The sequence below is a fragment of the Passer domesticus genome, chromosome 3 (assembly GCF_036417665.1).
Source record: "Passer domesticus isolate bPasDom1 chromosome 3, bPasDom1.hap1, whole genome shotgun sequence".
Taxonomy (NCBI): domain Eukaryota; kingdom Metazoa; phylum Chordata; class Aves; order Passeriformes; family Passeridae; genus Passer; species Passer domesticus.
In genome coordinates this window covers 121,416,934-121,439,036 of record NC_087476.1, presented here as the reverse complement: position 1 = coordinate 121,439,036, position 22,103 = coordinate 121,416,934, and the positions used below count along the sequence as shown (strand labels likewise).

The window sequence follows — 22,103 nt, the reverse complement described above, 5'->3', positions numbered from 1 at the left end:
TTCAAATCAGTTTTACCTTGATAGCATAATTTATAAAACATGTCTGCTTGGTCTGTGTAGTAAATACAGCTGACAAATCTCACTGTTGGTGAAGAGGAAACTAAATGCATTTATGAGAAAACCACTGTTCCCCCTTTGTAGCAACAGCAGTGCTTAAGAGTTACAGTCAAGAGCAGGTCTGAATTAAATGGTCAGTGAATAAAAAAAGCTTTTGAAATGACTTCCCTGAAACTTGTTGGTGGAAATAAAGCAATGTTGCTAATTACAGAGCATGAACTGGAACTTTTTTTACAGTTTTTTTTTTTTTAAACAAGTTGTACATCAGAATGACTTGTTGGGCTGTGAGGTTAGCCAGAGGTTTGTTACTGTTTCTGTGTGCTGGGGGGTTTTAACTTCCAGCCTTGAATTTCAAACGCAAGGAGGAAAATGTTTTCCTCAGATGTCTTCTTAAGACTTGAAGCTGTTCTGAAGTTTTTCTTTTGTTTTAAAATAGCTTTTGAGTTTGAGCTTTTCTGGCCCTGCTGGCTTTTTAAGTTTTATAAAATAGCTTTCTGTTCCTCAGGTGGTGTTTTTTGTGAGCACTTTTGAAAAGTTCATTTTTCTCTTTCCATAATTCTGAAACAAGAATCAGGCAAAACAATCAATTTACAATTTTAAAATACTGATGTGATTTTTCTTTATTTTTGGTTTGCTTTTGGAGTTAGCAGAGGGAACTGGTTGGCTCTGTAGACAAAAGTGGAGTTTGAGGCACAGAAGGGGTAAAATTCAGTTGAATCAGATGCCTGGCCTGTGTGTTCAGCCTTGAGACATGTTTGGTCATAGCCCCCAGCAGTGGTTAGCCTTGTCTGGCTGATTTATTTAGTCCTGGGAGGTGCTTGGAATGGCTCTTCCACGTACACAAATGATGTCATGTGGTTTTCATTGAAGCCTGGCTGGGGTGGGTGATGGATTCCAGAACATCCCAGGCACTGCTGAACCTGGCTGCTGGCCAGGGTATTGTGCCATCATTCTCAAGTTGAGTTCTCAGTTTATTGAGGTGTGCTACTAAATTGCTTGAAACTCCGATATCCTTTAGAGTTGATTGTTTAATAACACTCAGAGAGGATGGCATTTGATTAAAGTGCTGTGGTCTCAAAAGGATTTTCTCTGGCAGTGTGAAAACCTGCCTGGAAAAGAAAGGCTTTTTGCTCTTCAGTGCAGTGATATGTTTCATTAATCCTGCATTGTGAAATGAAATACTGTTCCCCTGGACAGAGCGAGCTTGTCTGGAGTGTTTGGAGCTGGAATGGATAAAGCACTTCTTCATTATGAAACACAGATTGCTTGTGCAACTTTTCTCATCCTGAAATGAAAAAGTGTTCAGAGGTGCAGTTCAGTGTTTTCCTGGAAGGTCCTGGAGTTGAGTGTAAAGCTTTTGATGCAGTGGAAGCTGCACTAGAGGAGGTTTTTCTGTGCAGTGATCAGATATTTTAATGGAAATTCCTGGCCTGCTTCATGAGGAAGATGTTTCTGTGGTTCTCTGTAATGAAGAGGGGATGAGCTACATGGCACTTCTGTGTGTGTGTGTGAAGACAAACTCTGTGCCTTTTTTGTTAAAAAGCAAACAGATCATGGATTGATTCAGTTCACCACTAAGGGGTAAAGGTGATTGTGGGACTGTATGGGAGAGCATTGTTTCTCAACACTAAAAATAAGATGGTATTTAGAGTACATTTTGGGACTAAACAATTCAGTGTAAGTGTGTATGCATACAGACATCCCCAGAGGGGACAGCTCAGCTATAGCATTTGAAATTCTAATTTTGATTGCAGAATAATGTTAATTTGCTGAGTTACAATGCCCACCTGATTCATTTGTGCCTATTATTCTTTAATACAAGCAGAGACTTTATTAATCTTAGTAAATTAGAGTGAGCTTGCATCTGCAGCACCAGCTAGAATAATTTTTGTTAATGTTGTTAATGCTTGTGCTGTGACTGCAGGGAGGGCTGTGCTTGTGTGCCTTGAGGACAGAGGGATTGTTGCAGGTGTGTGTTTGCTGGCTGTGTCCGTGGTTATTTACCTGCTGTACTGGGCTGTGACAGGAGCTCTAGTGCAGGAGAGGTCATGGCTTCCTAGAGCCCTTCCAAAGGTTAAACTGCAGGAGATTTCCTCAAGTTCAGGCTGCAGAAATTACTCACGTTGGATAACGTGACGCTCCTCGCTGTCCCAGTTCCACTGGAAGCTTGCATGGCTTGGGTCACTTGGGAAAACAACTTTCCCTCCAGGAAGGGTTTCAGTTTTACTGCCTGTTTGCCTCTGTGTCGAGGAGCAGCTGTCACAGAAGGATGACAGTATCTAATGGATATCCAGGAATGTTCTACGAGGCCTCGAGTTCATGCCCTTGCTCTGTCATCCCTTTTATGGGACTTTGTACAAAAGCACTTCCCAGGCTTGGCTTTCTAGAAAATTCCAGCAGAGGGGCTGGTCCAGGCCTGGAGCAGGGTCTGCTCCCTTTGGTGTCCTGCTGTCAGTGCAGTTGCAAGGTCAGATAATCTTTGCAGAACATTTTGTGTGTCCTGGCTGTCGTGGTTGGTGTGGCTTTTGTTTTGCTTTATTGGAAGGTCTGTTTTCCTGCACTGGCTTGGCAGTTGTGGTGTTGGCCTCTTCAGGACTTGTTCAGCTGCTTCTGTGATGGAAGGAGACCTTCTAGGCAGGGGCTGTGGGGTTTGTGCATGTGCTGTGCCTTCCTTTCTAGCACAACACTTCCTTTGAGGTTCCCCAAACACAGTGCTTTTAGCTTATCCCATGGATTGCTGCCCCTGAACAATTTCTTGGGTATGTTCTGCTGAAAAATGGTAATGAGCCTTAGGGTTGATTTTTGTCAGAATATAAATTTGACATATATTTGTTCTGCTCAAAATTATCTTTCCTATGGAATGATAAATAAACGAGCTATTAAATATGGAGCAGAAACCATAGCACTTGAAGTTGAAAAAGTCTAAAATGACATCTGTGCCAAAAGGAGCATTAGAGAATTGGATAGCTGCTGCTTTTAGGGGATTAAGAATATGACTTTGTTCACTGGATGGATGATCTCAGGAGCCAGCAGCGTGAATGTGTGAAGGGAGAAAACTTTCTAGGCTGTCTTTTGAGCTGTGGTCACCATTTTTATTTTTATTTTAATTTTTTAAATAGAGAACCTGTGAAGCAGAGCAGGTGTTCTCCTCTGCTGGTCTCAAGGCCACATGGATGGCAGCACAATATTTGAGTTAGTGAACAGCACAATGCCACTGATGCAGCAAGATGGAAAATGCCATGGATTTGCAGTTGGAACTCCAAATGCAATATTAACTTTAAAATTCCTTTTTGAAATGCAAAGAGTTGCAACAGTAGGCTTCCCTTAGTGGTTTGGCAGATGCTTATAACAGTTTAGTTTCTGGCACTGCAAACCTATTTCCATTCTGTTGGGGGGGTTCATATCTCATTTGTGAGTTACTGTAATGCTTCAGCAGAGAGTGTGTTTTAGGTTTAAAACATCAGGCCTGTGATGCTTTCTGGTAACTTTTACCCAGTGCCTGACAGTGGTACTTTAGTAATGAGCATTCTCCTGGAGCAGTGGGGATTGATCCCAGCTGATGATGATGATGAATAGCTCCACTTGCAATTTGAACTTCCAGTAGAACAGCTCCTGTCTAGTGTGTATCTAATGGCTCAAAGTCTGGATCTAGTTTTTCCAGATTTCACAAGGATGCAGTTAATAAATTGTCCCTTCTAATCTTCTTGCTTAAGACTGAAATGAAAAAAAAAACTACTAAATTTGGTCAAGTCTTAGACAAGCTTTGAAACTTAGAACAGAGGATGTGGATTATGTCTTCAACAGAAGACATTCTTCTCCTGAAAGTGACAACTTCTGAAGTCTTCAACATATGCATGTTGTCTGTGTGAGTCAGCTGACTTGTCTTGAAGAAATTATTGAAACAAGATTTTTGGGTTCATGAATTTGAATAGCAAAGCATCCAGCAATTCTGAAACTTCCTTACAACAAGAAAACACTTGCCTGCTTTGAAGCATGGTGTCAGAGCTGAGCTCTGGAATGTTCACCTGGGTTGTGACTCTGGGCCCTCTGTGCCTGCCTTTTCCTGGGATTTGGGTGGTTTTGTACAGAGTGGATATTGTCACTTGGAAAGTCATGGTGCCCATGCATTTAGGAATTAGGAGTGAGCTGAGGGTTAACTGGCAAGAGAAAACTTTGGGGCAGTGTCGTTTCCCTGTAGTGATTGGGGTTTTAGGGTGGAGCTGAAAACTCTAAAATAATTTAAAAAACATTAGTAGAAGAAACAGAACAAAATGAACAATGTGTGTCCCTGATTGTCTGATTGCCAATGTAAAGTTAAAAATGAAAAAGCAATAAAGCAGAATTTACTGAGTTTGTGGACTCACAGCATCCAGATGTGCTATAAAAGCCCAGTGGTTCACACTCAAATTGTGCTGTATTAGCAAATGAAGGTTTGAGTTCTGTTCTTGTAAGATTTCACAGGAGGAGCTTTGCTAAGCTCTGACTTTAAAATGCTGTGCATAGGAATTCCTGTTTTTAAAATGGATCACCTAAGTAGACTGGAGCAGCTCTGAACTTCTGTGTGCAGTGCAGGTGATGTGTCAAAGCCTTCTGTGCCCTTCAGCAAACCTGGCTTTAAAACTGGAGTCACACTTAGGAAGTGTGACTTTGATCTGGTACAAATTACTGCAAGGACACCCTGATCCTTAGTCTTTTGCTTCATTGAAATAGTTTTGGTGTAAAGCCATCTTGTACATGTAAATCATCCCCTGTCAGGGTTGATAAAGGTGCATTTTCCCCGTGTAGCACACAAGAAGGTTGCTCACTGACTCAGGCTTACCTGGCCTGTTAGAGGTGTTTCTGGTTTAAAAGCATGAAGAATCTGAATTCAGAAATACTTGTTGCTACATCTGTGAGATCTGGCATAGCTGAAAATAAATCCCTTCCTCTTCTGCAGGTATTAAAAAATACGTTGTTGGCCTAATTATCAAGACCTCATCTGACCCAACGTGTGTAGAAGTAAGTGAGGAATCCTCAGGGGAGGATGAGGGAGGGGAGCGTTATGCAAAACCTGACTCCTCTCTTCTCTTTTCCAGAAAGAGAAAGTGTATATTGGCAAACTGAATATGATTCTTGTTCAGGTAAGCCAGACTCATGACACTTTAAAGGCTGTAGTGGGGTGTGTGCCTTTGCTGTGTGTCTCACGGGGGCTGCTGCCTTGGCAGATCCTGAAGCAGGAGTGGCCGAAGCACTGGCCCACGTTCATCAGCGACATCGTGGGGGCCAGCAGGACCAGCGAGAGCCTCTGCCAGAACAACATGGTCATCCTGAAGCTGCTCAGTGAGGAGGTGTTTGATTTCTCCAGTGGCCAGATTACTCAAGTAAAAGCTAAGCATTTGAAAGACAGGCAAGTATATATCTGTTTAAATCTTCATGAGCAGAGTAGACTTTGTGCTTGCTGCTTGTTGCTCTCACTTGGAGCCTTTGTGTGAACACCTACAGCTGTGTAATTCCATTTCTGAGCCCAAGAGGGTTACTGATTTTCCTTTGAAGCACTACTCCTAGGGGATCCCCAGTTTCATTTTGTACACACAGGGATTTGTACCTTGCTGCAGGTAGCATCTGTTGACTGATGGTTCTTACGTTTTTAACACAGCATTCAGCATTGATTGATTGTATTTCCTTATTTCCTTAGAATTTGCAGGCACAGGCTTCTAGCTACCTCAAATATGACCATGAAAATGGGGATAAGCCAGGTGGCTTTAGAATGCCTCCATGGGTGTAGGTCTTAAGGACCTGTCCTGTGGGCATAGATATTTTGATTTATGAATTGTGGAAATGCTTAGTTTTCAATTATTTTATTTTACAGCATGTGCAATGAATTCTCTCAGATATTTCAACTGTGTCAGTTTGTGATGGTAAGTCACATTTCTTTAATGATGTTTTCAAAATTCCCCCCTTTGTCCCTGAGAGTGTCTCAATGCCATAAACTCTACATTTTCATTTACAGGAGAACTCCCAAAACGCTCCCTTAGTCCATGCAACTTTGGAAACTTTGCTACGATTTCTGAACTGGATTCCTCTGGGATATATATTTGAGACCAAGTTAATCAGCACACTAATATACAAGGTATTCCTGCAAAAAAATGATAGCTTTTAAATCTAAATACAAGCTGCAGAAAAGCTGTACAACACTTCTGTAATGCTCTTTTTTTTCCTTCCCTCAACAGTTCTTAAATGTTCCCATGTTTCGAAATGTCTCTTTGAAGTGCCTCACAGAGATTGCAGGTGTCAGTGTAAGCCAGTATGAAGAACAGTTTGTTACACTTTTTACACTGACCATGATGCAGTTAAAACAGGTAAATGTTTATCAGAAATCTGCCGTTGAATTTCATGTCACAAAATCCATTTCTGTAGAAAGTTGACAGGTTTATGTTCATTATAGAGCTCTTGATGGGAAAAGTATTGTTCTTTGGTGGTATTTGTGGCTTGATCAGAAGATGCCAAGTGTGTTTTTCTGAACTTGATTGCAGCTGTATTTCTGCTCTATTGATTTGATTAATTTGAGAGATATTTTGAGCCCTTGGACTGTCTCATGGGGAAATGTGAACTATGTGTCTCAAGACCTAAACTGACCTAACTTCTGCAGGCTTCTTTTTAATATTTGGCACAGATAGAAGCATTTCTCACTAAAAGCCATACATCAAATTTATATAATTTGATGATTCCCCTCTGAGCAGTCCAGATTCAGGTACCTGAGTCCCTTCCTCAGTGTATTTATATCATAAGTGGATGGGTGAAGGGGGTTTTTGTAACAGTCTTTTCCTCTCTTGGCAATGTTGGTCCATCTTGAAGCTTCTTCATAAAAAACAAACAGCAACATATTTGTTGTTGTGTATAAAAAGAGAAATTCTTGATGCTTTCTTTTTGTTAGATGCTTCCTTTAAATACCAATATCCGACTTGCATACTCCAATGGCAAAGATGATGAGCAGAACTTCATTCAGAATCTCAGTTTGTTCCTCTGCACGTTCCTCAAGGAGCATGGCCTACTTATAGAAAAAAGGTTAAATCTGAGGGAAACACTAATGGAGGTAAGGAGCTTGGTTTATCTGGTTTAGAAATGTAGCAGGTGTGTTCTCCTGCTCAAAGGATGGGATATTAATGGAATTTCTAGATCACTGTAATTAAAGTTGGTAAGAGAAAAAAGCCAGTCACAAATACAAACCCCCTCAAAAGGTTTATTTCCTGGTATTCTTCAATCACATTCTGTTTTCAGTCATCCTTTACCAGTGCAATGTCTGAAAACTTAACTCTCTCACCCTCTTCTTACTTGCTCCTGCGTGGAAGTGTCAAATACTGCTTCAAAGTAAATGAATATATTGTTGTTCCATGGGTTTACATGTTCTGTTTAACTCTCACATGAAGAAGCTGCATTGCTATGACTTCATCAGTCTGTGTCTTCACTGAGCACCCAGAGCTGCTCTCTAGGATCCAGCACATGCTCTAGGCCAGTTCCTCCATCCTGGTGCAACTTCTTGCCTAGTTTGCCTTTTTTTTTTTGCCATTTCCCAACTGGAAAGCTTTAAGTAGTCTTCAGGGATGAGACTTTCTATACAATAAAGAACGTGTGCCAGTGGCAGAGCCCTACCACAGCTCAGGGCTCAAGTTTCTACTTACACTGAGGCTGTACTGGGAAGACCTGTGTAAAAAGACATTTACAAAAGTGGATTCTGAAGACTTTCAGGCTTGAAGTGTTTAACAAAGTTCTTGTGCCTGCCTAAAATGGTTGCAAATAAAACTTCTGTAAGCTCTGGTGTAATAGAACCTAAATACAGGTTTACTTTAAAAAGCTGTGTGTCATTCTAACCTGTTAATTCCTGCACTTTGGATGCAGCAGCTGAAATCATCCCATGGATTCACTGGGTCTCTGTGGACTAGCAGAGTAATCTACATCATTATTTTGAATGATATTACCAAGAGAAATTGATGTGTAAAGACTAATGTATGGCTGTCCTGAGTCCCTCTTTTGACACTGTAGGTGGAGATGCTGTATCCAGGTCTTTACCTTTCAAAGTGCTTAATGTTGAAGTGTTTAAGCTATGAAAATATCTTCAGATTTTATAATTTCATTCTGTTTGTTCACTAATGGGCAATTGCTTTGATATCTTTCACCAGGGACTGCATAATAAGCTTAGGCAAAAAGGGTTTGTCTGTGAAGTTTTAATTTCTCTGGTTGGTATCTGAGCTTGTCAGAATTGCATCAGTGGCTTTCCCTGCTCAGCCTGCTCTGGCTGTTCTGTCAGGAGAGAAGTTGAAAATGTTCTGGTAGATGAAGACTTCTCTGAAAACAAAGGAGCAGTATTCCAGGGTCAAAGGATCCAGAACAAAGTAGCAGCAATAGTCCAGAGAATAGCAATCACTGACACCAGCTGGTGAGGCTTTTCTGAGGTTCTGAAAATGCCTTGCAGAAGCTCCAGAGGCTGTGGGTTTGATAATTTACAAACAGGCTGGTTTGGTGATGGCATTTCTAAGATGTCTTTAGGCTATTTCAGATTTAAAAACAACACAGACTTTGGAAATAAATGACTGGAGTTGTTGTGCCAGTCCCAACTCTGACCTGTAAGTAATGTCATTGCAATGTTAATGCCTCTTGTTCCAAACTCTCAGATTCATTTGGCATTTTGTCAGGATTTGGATAACTGAACTTGAAGCCATGTGGTTTGATCTGCAGATATACTCACTCATTGGGTGTTCAAACCACTCTTTTCCAGGCTCTTCATTACATGTTGTTGGTATCAGAAGTTGAAGAAACTGAAATCTTCAAGATCTGTCTGGAATATTGGAACCATTTAGCTGCTGAGCTCTACAGGGAAAGCCCGTTCTCCACGTCGGCTTCGCCGCTGCTTTCGGGGAGCCAACACTTCGATGTTCCTCCAAGGAGACAGCTGTATTTGCCTGTGTTGTCCAAGGTAATCCCTGCTCAAGGGAAGGCACCCTGCAGATTCAGATCCTGTGTGTGAATTGGAGATTTCACTTCGTGTAAGGCGTGACATAAGAAAATTCACCTTAGTGTTACCGATAGTTGATTCAACTCTAGCTACAGAGTCAATGTGAAAATACTTTGACACCAGGATATAATAATTAATGTGATATTTCAGCCTTTTAGTTAAAGAGTCAATGATGACATCAGTATATAATAAGATAATTAATGTGACTTCAGCTTTTTTTTAACATAAATCTGTATTAAGCAGTTTCTGTAAACAAAAAGGCTGGGGTGTTAGAGTTGGAAGAAAACATATGTTTGGGAAAAGTGGTCCTTAAAAGACCCCTAATATGACATAAGCATTTTGAACTTACTATTGCAGCATAAATACTACATAGGTTGGGGTTTCTTAAAGTACTCTGCTTGTTGATTGGAGGGAGAGAAGTCAGCAGGATCTATCTTCAATGGAAGAAGCTGACATTTGTTAGCTGATCCTTGTTAGCTGACATTTCTGTGTAGGTGGATGTAACCTGTGCGTGGCTGAGGCTGCCTGGCAGAGTGCTCTGGACACCCTTGTGCAGCTGGGAGGGTGGTGGTGGCTGCAGTTTGATGGAGTTCTGACTTCCCCCAGGTTCGGTTGCTCATGGTCAGCCGCATGGCCAAGCCTGAGGAAGTCCTGGTTGTGGAGAATGATCAAGGGGAGGTCGTCCGGGAATTCATGAAGGACACGGATTCCATAAACTTGTATAAAAACATGAGAGAAACGCTGGGTAAGTGAACTGGCTGCAGTTGGTGTGCTGTGGGTTTGTGCAGCTGCATCGTGTTATCTGAGCATCTGAGGTATTGTGTGGGTGAAATGGTTATCAGCAAGGAGTGCTACACAGGCTGGAAAGAGAGGAGGCACTGGCTGCTCTGAAGTTTCCTGTTTGAGGCTTGTAGTGTTCATAACCTGATGGAGTAGCAATTCACTTCTTAATTTTTGTCCTTAGGTATTGCAGTGATGATGAGTTTTTTGAGGCAGGAAACAACATTGAGAGTCCACATCATAACTTGAGGGAGGGAGCAAAGGGAGTAGAGCTGTCAGATACTCAGGACATTGTTCAATATTAAATTTATTTTCTCAAATGCAGATGGGAACACTGAGTGTTGAGCATAAGGTTGATGCACTAGGAATGTGTGTGTTGGGAAGCTTGTGAGATGCAAAGTGGATGTGGGTGTAGTGGGTATTTTTATTCTCACCTGTCTGCTGGGGATGTAGCTATAGCCAGTGTTAAATTGTTGTAATACATTTGCATGTGAAATGTGAAAACCATTTTTGTTTCATGAAACAATAATGTATATCCTGAGCCTAAGTTGTTTTGCCAGATACAAGAGTATTTCTATGAAAATGCAGGTCAGGTTTGTATTGCTTATGTTGTGTTACCTGTAAGATTCACTGGGAGAAGGAAAAAAAAATGGGAGGAGAATGTGGTGGAAGCTGTATCTGTGGGTACAGTAAATATCTATTTCTGAACCTGGCCATAAATTGCTCTTGACTTGCTGGGATTTAGAGTTTTATATTGGAGGCACTAATCCTATTAGGGGCTGATGCAAGTGACTGAGTTGTGATACCTGAATCTTCCACCTAGACCTGTTCAGGAGCACAGCTCCACTTTAATCATGGCTTATTGCAACCAGCAGTAAAAACAGAGCTGAAGAAAATGTGTGGGCTTACACACTGCATAATGTCCCCCATAGGCAGCCAATCTCATATTCCCTGCAGCCCATCAGTACAGATGCCTTTTGATAAAAATTTGCCATGGTACCATGTGGGACATGCCTTGATTTAGACTTTTCACATCACCTGCATGTGGTATTTTGCTTAGAACTTAAATTCTCAATGAAATTTATTATCCCTCTTTAAAATAATTTGAACAAATTTCTGCCTCGTGCTGTCATAGCTTCAGGAAGGAGAGGACACTTTCACCTGAGAGCTTCAGTGGGTTTTTGTGTAAGTGCTTCTGGAGTTGAGCTCCAGGCTGCTGCTTCAGAGGGTTCCACGTTGATGTCTTTCAGTTTATCTCACACATCTGGACTATGCAGACACGGAAAGAATTATGACTGAAAAGCTTCACAATCAGGTGAACGGAACAGAGTGGTCCTGGAAGAACCTGAACACGCTGTGCTGGGCCATCGGCTCCATCAGCGGCGCCATGCACGAGGAGGATGAGAAGAGGTTCCTGGTCACAGTGATTAAGGTATGTGGGCCACAGCTGACTGCAGGTTGTGCTGGGGAAACCAAGCTTGCAGAAATACTGCTCTGGGATCTTAGAAAGCTCCCTGGTGGAGAAGAACAAATGAGTGGGAAATCTTCCCTCCTGAGTTTAGGGGCGATGGATAAGTTAGTGATGAACAATGCATTGATCCAAGTGGCCTTTTCATCAGATAAAATTTAATTTATGATGAAACGTGTTCCTTGGGGATGCACAAGAGATGGAAAGGGATTGCTTATGAAATACAGCAGAGTGCAAAGTAGCCCATGACTGTAACTAGCCTAACACCTCGCTCTTTTGCTATATCTGTGTATTCATTGATCAGACTCAAAGCTTGGATAATGTGGATAATGTTTTTATGAGAGTAACAGACTTTAAAAACTCATACAAAGATGCTTACAGAATATTTCGTTTTCAGTCATACAGAAGCTGTAGTTTAATTTCTATTTGATGTGGAGTCTGTATTTTTATCTGTCAGCTACTCAGCCAGTATTGAGTACTGTGAGGCTTGTTGAACTCCCCCTGCAGGATTCCTTAGTTATAATTTAAAATGGAGCTTCCTTAGTTTCAAACACAGTGATCAGGGTTTGGATAAAACTTAAATGGTTGCATCACCCCAATCTTAATGCACTCGTTTGGGTTTTTATTTCTTCATTTGGATTTTGAGCTGTATTGTGGGCAACCACCTTTAATATAGCTGCTTATAGGATGTTGTGCTTGTAATGCTTTGGATGGAGCTAGACAAACTTGAGGAGGAAACTTAAGAATCTGTTGTGTTTTAGGATCTCCTGGGACTCTGCGAACAAAAGCGAGGAAAGGACAATAAAGCCATTATTGCATCAAATATAATGTATATAGTAGGTCAATACCCACGCTTTTTGAGAGCTCACTGGAAATTTTTGAAGACAGTAGTCAACAAGCTGTTTGAATTTATGCATGGTAATTATCTGCTTTTTAAAATTTGCTGTTTTAATTATTTTAAAAAAATGCCTGTACATGGAGAGGAAAAAATACAAATCAATAACTGCCTGAATTTCGTTTAGAAACCCACGATGGTGTCCAGGACATGGCTTGTGATACCTTCATAAAAATAGCACAAAAATGCCGCCGACACTTTGTCCAGGTTCAGGTGGGAGAGGTCATGCCATTTATTGATGAAATCCTGAACAACATTAACACAATCATCTGTGACCTTCAGCCACAGCAGGTGGGTTCCATTGGAGTTGTGGAGAATTCCTAAAGGTTATTAATGCACATTTCCATCCACCCTGTAGGGGTGTTTTGTAAGGGTTGAATTGTATTCTTTAGTTTTTATTAGGAATAGTGTCAGGGTATGAACACCATGATCAAGATGCATTGCTGAGATGTCGTAATGTTTGGAAGGAGAATTAAAGTGCATTTAGTTGGAATTCTGATTTCTGGAATGTCTTGAAGATGTCACTGCGTGTAATTTGGTGATTCTGCTTTGGGAAAGAGCAATATCTTACTATAACAGTATATGCTTGCAGCTCTTGTATTTGGGAAGGAGAGAGTGAGGAGCAATGCAAAAAGGGAAAATGCAAAATCCAGTGCTTTCCAAAAAAGGAAGGGGAAATCTGTCTGGGAAGGGCATGGCTCATGAAATGAGAGCAGTGTGCACCTGCACCCATGTAGTGAAAGAAACTTCAGGCAGAGTGGAAAAACATACTCCCAGGACTGTTGGGAGCCAGTGCACACAGTTCAAACGTGTCTGGTAGAACTGAGTTTTTCCTTGGTCCTTTTTAACCTGGGTGCTGTTCCCCTCAGGTGCACACATTTTATGAAGCAGTTGGATACATGATCGGGGCACAGACAGACCAGAGTGTGCAGGAGCATCTGATAGAAAAGTACATGCTGCTGCCCAACCAGGTGTGGGACAGCATCATTCAGCAGGCAACAAAGGTGAGCTCTTCCATTTTAGTGTCTTCTGTGTTCAGGTCAAAAGCCCTGCTAAATGTTTGCCCTCTCCTGGTTGTGTTTTTCACATTGAGGGCACAGAGTTGGGCTGGACTTCATTATATGGTGGCTGAGACAGAGATTGATGTGGCAATGAAGGTGTTGTTTTGAGAGGAGACTTGAATGACAAAATAAATGTCTATTTAAATCTGATTTAAAGTACAATCTGTCACTGTACAGAATTCCTTCCAGTAGTTTTTTCTAATGCCTCACTTTCACTTGGCTTTTGGGTAAAAGAAAAGTTAAAATGCTAAAAATGCTGTTCACTGTTTTTCCTTTCTGCTCTCACCATTCTCTTAAAGTACATATTTTCTTACTTTATCTTCTATTTCTTTCAGTCTTCTGAAAATACTTTTATCTCTACACATTAAAAAACAACAGTCTTGCACTTCACAAGAGACAATCCATTTGCAGTTAATCTAATTAAGGGCCTGAACCTTAAGCAAGCTTGAGTTACTTTTCCTACCCTGACTTCTCCCAAGAACATAAAGCATTTCCATTGGACCCCTTCTATCTGTTTTCAACTTCTTGATCTCCTTAGATTTCCTTTTTTCTCTAACTAGAGTAATGCTTGTAGCACTGCAGCAAAATAATTCTGCAGAAAAGCAGAATGAAATGAAGTTTTATCCTGACTCTGTTGGAGGTAGTGGCAAACGCCATGAAATAAACTGCAGGATCTCTGTAAAAAGTCCATAAATTTGAGTGATCTGTTCTTTAAGGCAGTGTATAAAATCAGTTGTTTAAATTTAGGCTTTTATATTGAAAGCCAAAGGGTGGTTGTATTCACTAATGAAGATGAACTCTTATTTTTTTTCACAGAATGTTGACATCCTAAAGGATCCTGAAACAGTGAAGCAGCTTGGTAGCATTCTGAAAACCAATGTACGAGCATGTAAAGCAGTTGGCCACCCCTTTGTGATTCAGCTTGGAAGAATTTATTTAGATATGCTGAATGTGTACAAGTGCCTAAGTGAAAATATTTCTGCAGCTATTCAGGCTAATGGTAAGATGGGGTTTAGCAGTGTCTGCCCTTGGGTTCCAGAGTACATCCCACTTGGTTAATTTTACTGTTTGGGAGAGTGGGGAAGGACTGGAAGTGCTCACTTAAATCTTTGCTTGTTAACAGATGTTGTATTCAAATAAAGAACTCCCAGCTTTAGAGGGAGGAAGGAACATCTATAAGTGATGAGGTTTAGGAGAATGCAGAACACCAGGGATGCTCCCTTAGAACTGAGATGCAGTGTAGCCTGTGTTCCTTTACCTTGCTCTGGTTTCGAGTGTTAAAGGACTGTCTGTAAAGAGGATCTCATTCATTGCTTCAGAAAATGTCAGCAGGGTTTTGGGATGAGAGTGTGCAGCTACAAGGCTGTCTTGCAGGAATGTAATGAGTGAAGATGCCTGAAAGTCGTGGTAAACCAGGCTTGCAATCACAGAAGGAATTCTCAATTACCTCCCTTATTTTTACCAGCTAACTTAGGGCCTGTGGCATCTCAGCAGAATGTGCTTCTGTAGTCATTACAGGATGAAATGAGTCACTTGCTGAATTCTGTGCTGTGCCCAGTTTTCTGGCCAGTGCACAAGATGTACCTGGAAACTGGGATGTTAAATGCAGCTTGGTAACTGCACAGCTGGTTTACCTTGAAGTGGCTTCTCGGAATTCCGAGTAGAACTGGCACAGAAATCAATAACTTTTCATTCAGCTGATCTAATGGCCAGAATTCATCATTGCCAGGCACAGTGAAGTTGGGGAAGCACTTGTTGGGGGCTGAGGGCCTGGTGAGCTCCTAGAGCAGCAACTGCTGTGATTGCAGTTGACTCCCAAGAATGTTTTTACAGCTGGCAAAGATTAAAAGCAAAGGAAGTCTTTAATAGTCCTTGTCATTCAGATATAACAGTCAAGTATTTGCTGTTTTGTTAATATCAAGTCAATTTGGTGGGGTTTTTTTTGATTTATTGGGTTTTTTTTGGTGGTTTTTTTCCCTACGTTGTTTGTTTTTATTTCTGGGGGGTTTGTTTTGGTTTTTTGGGGTTTTTTTTGTTTGCTTGTTTGATTTGGGTTTTTTTGGCACCTCACACAATTAACTGAAGCTTTAAAATTTTCCAGGTGAAATGGTAACAAAGCAGCCCTTGATTAGAAGTATGAGGACTGTAAAAAGGGAAACTTTAAAATTAATTTCTGGCTGGGTGAGCAGGTCCAATGATCCGCAGATGGTAAGTGGATGGATTTTGTACAAATAACTCCTAAGGCAGAATTGGGAAGAGCTCTGGTTTGTGTTCAGTTGTTGGTCACAGGAAATTGCTTCAGGAGGTGTGTAAAATATAAAGGAGGAAGTGGAATTAAAGGAGGTAAGCCTGAGCAATGCTTGAGACACTTCAGTTAATTTTAGCTGAGAGTAATCTTAAAGGGAAACAAGGAGATTTAAGATGGAGACAGAGGATGGGAACTTCAGCTTCCTCAGGAAAAGTGTCACCTGTAACTGAAGGAGCAACTAACTTGGCTGCTAACTGTGCTGGAGACTGCCCAGTAGCTGCTGTGCTATAACCTGGCTTACTCTTCCAACCAGGTAGCTGAAAACTTTGTTCCTCCGTTGTTGGATGCAGTTCTCATCGACTACCAGCGGAACGTGCCGGCCGCTCGCGAGCCCGAGGTGCTCAGTACCATGGCCATCATTGTCAACAAGCTGGGGGGACACATCACTGCTGAAATACCTCAGATCTTCGATGCTGTTTTTGAGTGCACGTTAAACATGATCAACAAGGTATTCACGTTTGAAACACGAGAGCAGACATCTCCCTGTTAGCACTGCATCGTGTGGGATTTAGGGTTTTTTCCAGTCGCGGTTTGTGGCACTTGACAAAATTTCTGCTCAAATGAGTGTACTTGTTTTATGGTTGAGCTGTCTAGTTAGATATCTTAAATTGCTTTATATTTCTCTTGATTTAAGCCATTAGTCATTTTTCTGGGGCCTTGGAGTGCTGCACTGCAGCAGGCAGAAGTCAAATGTCAGTGTAGGACAAAACTGCTAAAATTGATAAATATTTAAAGTGTAAGAAACCATTACTGCTCAGCCCAGTATTTCCTCACTAAGTGTGCAGTACATAGTGCCTTGCTCTGTTTAATGGAAGATGCTATGATGGAACTTAAGGAGATTTGGCTTTTCTCCCCTTTCCCTTCTAGGACTTTGAAGAATATCCTGAACATAGAACAAACTTCTTCTTGCTACTTCAGGCTGTAAATTCTCACTGCTTCCCAGCCTTCCTGGCCATTCCACCTGCACAGTTCAAACTTGTCCTGGATTCTATTATTTGGGCTTTCAAACACACAATGAGAAATGTTGCAGATACAGGTAAATGGAAGTGTTTAATATAGATCAGAAGTTTTGTGATAGAATGCTGTTCTTTTTCTTCTTTTTCTTTAATCAAGCTTAACATATTGTTCACACGTTTCTGCATTTGCACACGGATAGAATTCCTCTGTCTCAGCTCCAAGGTGTCAGCCATGGATGGGCTGAGATGTTTGGTTGTTGATTCTTCCCTGTAGCTGGCAGAGAGCACTGTTACAGTTTCTTCTTGCTTTCTTTGCCACCTGAGCATTGGCACTCTTCTGAAATGGCTCAACAGATGCAGCATCTTAAAATGATGCCACAAAAAACTGTGGAACCAGTGATTCTTTTGGCCGTTTGGGGATGGGGAGAAGGTGAAATTCAACTGAAAAACATCCTAAGTAAAGTAATTAAAGTTTCCATTTAAATCTTAACATTAAGACATCTTTCCTTGTTCAAATAGCCAACGCTTGTCTGGGTAGAGGGTTTTGCTCATCAGATGGTGTGATTGGCTCTTTATGCCAATGATATGATAATGAGATTATAATGATATTATAATGAGATTATAATGAAGGTGAAGGGGTGTGCCATGTCTGGGAGGCAGAGCCCTCTGGTGCCAGCCTGGGCAGTGCCTCACAAAGCCATCACGTGTGCCATGCTGTGCATCCTGCTGCCCATCAGGATTCCTTGGGCTATTCCTGTTGTTTTGGAAAGGCCAGCATCTCCCACTGCTGGAATTCTGTTCCCTTGGTCACTTTCTGAATGCCTGTTTGCAGGACTGCAGATCCTTTACACCCTGCTGCAGAACGTAGCGCAGGAGGAGACGGCTGCCCAGAGCTTCTACCAGACCTATTTCTGTGACATCCTGCAGCACATCTTCTCCGTGGTCACAGACACCTCGCACACTGCAGGTGAGCACGGGGCTGTGGCTGGGGCAGGTGCTGCCCAGCAGCCCCTGAGCACCACAAAAATGCACCCATCCTGTGCTGAGTAACACCTGCCTTTGATCTGCGCAGGTTTGACAATGCATGCGTCAATCCTGGCCTACATGTTCAACTTGGTAGAAGAGGGAAAGATAAGTACTCCTTTGAACCCTGGAAATCCAGTGAACAACCAAATGTTTATCCAGGAGTATGTGGCCAATCTCCTCAAATCTGCATTTCCTCACCTGCAAGAGTAAGTCTGCCGTGATTCATTCGTGCTGCTCGGTGGGATTTTGCTTTTTGCAATTCTGACTGATGTGTTTGCTGTCAGTGCCCAGGTCAAGCTGTTCGTAACGGGACTCTTCAGTTTAAACCAGGATATTCCTGCCTTCAAGGAACACCTAAGGGATTTCCTGGTCCAAATCAAGGTGTGTTGGGCATGCTTTTCTGAAGAAATTAAAAATAATTTTCAGCAGGATAGGGTTGGAAAGCTTTTGGACAGTGTGGAGTCAGTGCTTGTTTGAGAAATAGAAGTTATTTTGCATCTTTTTAAAATGCAGTGAGAACTCTGGCCAATGGCTTGTGACTGGGTCGTGTTCATGTTTCACTGGGATTTCAGTTCACAAATTGGGTTTGAACATCATTGCTTGTGTTCTACATTGTGCACACAATCCTTGTGTCTTAGGACAACTGCAAAACTAAATCTGGTGGGAAATAGGTGTGAAATTGAAAACAAATTGAAATAAGTGTGAAATTGAAACAACTGCAGAACTAATCTAATGGGAAATAAGTGTGTTTTAAACCAGATTTTTTTCATTCTGCTTGGAATTGGGACCAGTTTTGAAATTCACTACACTAATGCTATGCCTTTATTTTTTTTTTCTAAGGATGTTAGAATGATAAGATTGTAGGAAATAGTTTGTTAATTTGTTTTGAGACTGCAATTGTCAGGTATTTCAGAATTGCAATGATTCTGCTTTAATGGTGATAGACTCCAGATGCTGGGCTCTGCATCCCGTTCTGTAACACACGGTGAACACCTTTAAATTTTGCTTTATATTAGTTGTGACCTTAGGGACAGAAAAGCACGCAAGTAACCTGTCAGGGAACAGGAAGGGAACGTGTTTCCTGTGTCATTTTGGAAGCTATTACTCTGCCTGAAGCACTTGACAATAAACTGATGTTCTTGTGTGAATTACCCCAGGAATTTGCAGGTGAAGACACATCAGACTTATTCTTGGAGGAGAGAGAAACAGCCCTTCGGCAGGCTCAAGAGGAGAAGCATAAACTTCAGATGTCTGTACCTGGCATCCTTAATCCACATGAGATTCCCGAGGAGATGTGCGATTAAAACAAAAATAAAACAAGTTTTGCAGTTTTCTTTCTGTACAGCTACTTTGTTGTGATAGAAGAAAACAGCACTTGGATATTTGTTGACCAAAATGATGCCAATTTGTAAATTAAAATGTCACCTAGTGGCCCTTTTTCTTATGTGTTTTTTGTATAAGAAATTTTCTGTGAAATATCCTTCCATTGTTTAAGCTTTTGTTTGGTCATCTTTATTTAGATTTGCATGAAGTTGAAAATTAAGGCATTTTCAAAGTAATTACTTCATGCCCATTTTGTGGCTAAGGGGAAAATAGGCAAAGCGTAACTTGTAAAAGACTATATTGCAAAATAATACAATTTCCTGTAAGAGTATCGATTTTTAATTCGGAGTCATTTTCTTTCTAGTCTGTCCTGCAGTCTAGGAGAAAAGGTAAAGAGTAAAGCAGACTGAATTAATTGTTAAGCAGAGGATCCTAGTGCTGCGTTTGTTCTGATCAGTTAGCAGCTTTCTGGACTGAGTGGTAAGGCTATAGGCTACGTGTATTTGCAAGTTGTATGGCAAGTTTGCAGCAAGATCATGTGCATATCATCCCATTGTAAAGCAACTTCTAAAGAGTATGGGAACACAGTACAGTTAGTTATTTTTACACAGTTCTTTTGTTTTTGTGTGTGTGCTGTCGCTTTGTCGACAACAGCTTTTTGTTTTCCTCAATGAGGAGTGTTGCTCATTTGTGAGCCTTCATTAACTCGAAGTGAAATGGTTAAAATATTTATCCTGTTAGAATAGGCTGCATCTTTTTAACAACTCATAAAATAAAAAAAAAAAAACTGGCTTTTGAGATGACTTATACTAATTTACATTGTTTACCATGCTGTAGTGCTTAAAGAACACTACTTAAGAGCAAAATAAACTTGGTTTACATTTATTTTTCTTTTTTTGGCTTATTCTTTTATTGGATGAAAATGCTGTGATCATATTTAAGATTTGTATTTGAAGGCGTAGGAAAAGTTCCTTGAGGTCTAGATAACTGTTGCTTCTGGCTTGCCTCATCTCAAGGACTTTGGTTGTGCTCGAAGTTACCACGAACTAAGTTGGGTTCCATTTGGAAGTACAGTAGCTGTTCTGACTTACCTCCGTGGATAACTATTCCATACCACGTTACTATAAAATGCCAGGAATGAGGTACTCTTGCTCTTTCTCTCTCTGGACTCTTTGCAATTTATTTCAAAGAGGTATTGCACTGTATCTTGACTAAACAGTTAATAATAGTCCGTGTTAATAACATGTGTAGACAAGATCTACGGTTATTTTTCTACCTAAAGTTTTGTAGTTAAATGATTTTCACAGATCTATGAAGCAGTATGAACACTAAGGTTGTGTACAGTCTTGGCTTCCCCATCTCTGTGGTGTCTTGTCTCTGTCCTCTAGCAGTCAGTGTGGAGCTCTCCCCAGGTTTTCCCTGGATTTGGTGTCCAGTCTCCAGGCTGTGACTGGGATGAAGCGTGGCCGTTGTCAGAGCTGTCACAGGAGCCAGGCAGGCGTGGGGCTGTCGTGTGCCCCTCGGGGTGCTGTGGTTGTTAGCTTAGTGCTGTGTGTTCCTGTGCATGAGTTAGTGGTGTTCCTGCAGGATGTAGCTGTGCCCGGGATGTCTCCAGGCTGGGCTCTGCCCCTGTGTCTGGGAGCATCTCCCGTTCCTTTTGTGTGCTCGGCCCTGGCGAAGCTCAGCCCGTCCCACAGGAAGGGCCCTGGGCAGTGGCACTGAGCTGGCCCTGCCTGGAGACCTCCTGAAACCCCCATGGCTGGGACTGCCTACAGCCTCCCAAAATACTGCCAGAGTCACAGAACCCATTTCTTACTCTCCTTAAAGCTCCCACTTCCAGCTTTTTCATGTCTTCCCATGGGCGTGGAGCCCGCTGCTCCACCCTCAAGGCAATAGTGCCTTGACTGGGCAGTTTGAAGTGCAGCAGTTGAGTCCTGTCAGGGACACGTCTGGAAGGGACATGAAATGGCTGGTGAGCAGGCAGCAGAGCTGCAGCTCAGCAAAAGCTGTGCAGAGAAGCGAGAGAAGGGCATTAAAATGGAAATGAACCCAGCAGCAGCGTGCTGGCAGATCACAGCCCTGAGTCAGAGCTCTGACTTGGTTCTGACTCTGCGTTCAGAGCAGAAACACACACGTGTGTTCGTGCTCCTTCCTTCCCTTCAAGGCTGCTTGTTCACTGAAGATTTAAATGTGACCTAAACTCGCAAACCAGTCCAAAATGTATTTTTTCTGTTGATTCAAAGAAGAGTTGTTTGGTTATTTTGATACCTTAAGAGTTCTCTAGTAACAACATTCTAATCTTAGGTTTTGCTTCCCTTTTAGATCTAAAAATTTAACTGTGGTCTTGTCTTGTTCTCTTAAGATAATTGGTGCCTTTCCCTGATCTCTGCAGCTGCTATAAAAATGCAGCTTCTGTAGAGTTCTGGATACCATTAAAGATTTGACTTGTGTGTGTGCATATTTCTAGTGCAGTTATCCTGAATGTGAAAAAAAAAAAGACAATGTACATCTAAGAAAGTTCTAATGCACACTCTGTAAATCAAAATATATGGATAAAAAGCATGAACCATCATATAAACATCTCCATAACTTGTAATTATATGTAAACCAATGTTTTGTGCATATTTCTATACAGATTTTACTAAAAAAAGAACCCGAAAAACAAACCAGTTCTGTGTACTCCAGGTACATTGATGAATACAACTATTTTGGGGTGTTTTCTGTGTTTACATGGATTGATTGTCAGCTGATGAAGACACCCCAAGGACTTGTTTCAGGCTGCCATGATGTGTTTGCTACTGTAACTGAAGCAGATTATCTTCCAAAGCATTTTAGGTTAGTTGGTTTTGGTTTTTTTTTAACTAGAATAATTTGGTGTGTGTTAACTGATTGGTTTAAGTGAACTATTTTCCAATAAAGCTAATATTTATGCAAAAAAAAAAAAGCTTTAAAAATGCTCATCTCTCTAGGAAGCTTTAAGAGTTACTGCTGATAGTTTTTAGCACTGGAAAGGCAATAAAACTTCAGCTAAAAGGGAGAAAAATGCTGAAGATGATGCATTAAACTGCCTGAGGTGAGGGACCAGCCTGTCCCAGTCCATTTATCACTGGGTAAATGATCATTACTGGTCCCAGACTCCTGGGGTGCTGGAAAGTGTGGCTCACCTTCCTTCTCCCCCTTGCCAGGTTTGTCTCCTGGTGTTACGGAGCAGAACTGGAATGCTGGAGCCAGCCCTTTAAA

At 41.4% G+C, this 22,103-nt stretch overlaps 1 protein-coding gene across 5 annotated transcripts in view; it reads left to right on the top strand.

Annotated features, from left to right (window-relative positions):
• Nucleotides 1-19,748, top strand: part of XPO1 (exportin 1) — a 33,900-nt gene extending 14,152 nt beyond the window's left edge. For all 5 annotated transcript variants that reach the window (XM_064415653.1, XM_064415654.1, XM_064415652.1 and 2 more), the window contains 21 exons: nucleotides 4,994-5,055; nucleotides 5,133-5,177; nucleotides 5,262-5,443; nucleotides 5,906-5,954; nucleotides 6,047-6,166; nucleotides 6,267-6,395; nucleotides 6,971-7,129; nucleotides 8,810-9,007; nucleotides 9,653-9,791; nucleotides 11,077-11,258; nucleotides 12,056-12,212; nucleotides 12,317-12,480; nucleotides 13,059-13,193; nucleotides 14,067-14,250; nucleotides 15,352-15,458; nucleotides 15,812-16,006; nucleotides 16,426-16,594; nucleotides 17,347-17,481; nucleotides 17,587-17,746; nucleotides 17,825-17,921; nucleotides 18,698-19,748. In XM_064415653.1, coding sequence (XP_064271723.1) covers nucleotides 4,994-5,055; nucleotides 5,133-5,177; nucleotides 5,262-5,443; nucleotides 5,906-5,954; nucleotides 6,047-6,166; nucleotides 6,267-6,395; nucleotides 6,971-7,129; nucleotides 8,810-9,007; nucleotides 9,653-9,791; nucleotides 11,077-11,258; nucleotides 12,056-12,212; nucleotides 12,317-12,480; nucleotides 13,059-13,193; nucleotides 14,067-14,250; nucleotides 15,352-15,458; nucleotides 15,812-16,006; nucleotides 16,426-16,594; nucleotides 17,347-17,481; nucleotides 17,587-17,746; nucleotides 17,825-17,921; nucleotides 18,698-18,844 — 2,915 coding nt within the window. In that variant the 3' untranslated portion in view covers nucleotides 18,845-19,748. The remainder of the gene's footprint in view (nucleotides 1-4,993; nucleotides 5,056-5,132; nucleotides 5,178-5,261; nucleotides 5,444-5,905; nucleotides 5,955-6,046; nucleotides 6,167-6,266; nucleotides 6,396-6,970; nucleotides 7,130-8,809; nucleotides 9,008-9,652; nucleotides 9,792-11,076; nucleotides 11,259-12,055; nucleotides 12,213-12,316; nucleotides 12,481-13,058; nucleotides 13,194-14,066; nucleotides 14,251-15,351; nucleotides 15,459-15,811; nucleotides 16,007-16,425; nucleotides 16,595-17,346; nucleotides 17,482-17,586; nucleotides 17,747-17,824; nucleotides 17,922-18,697) is intronic.
• The last annotated feature ends 2,355 nt before the right edge of the window (nucleotides 19,749-22,103 follow it).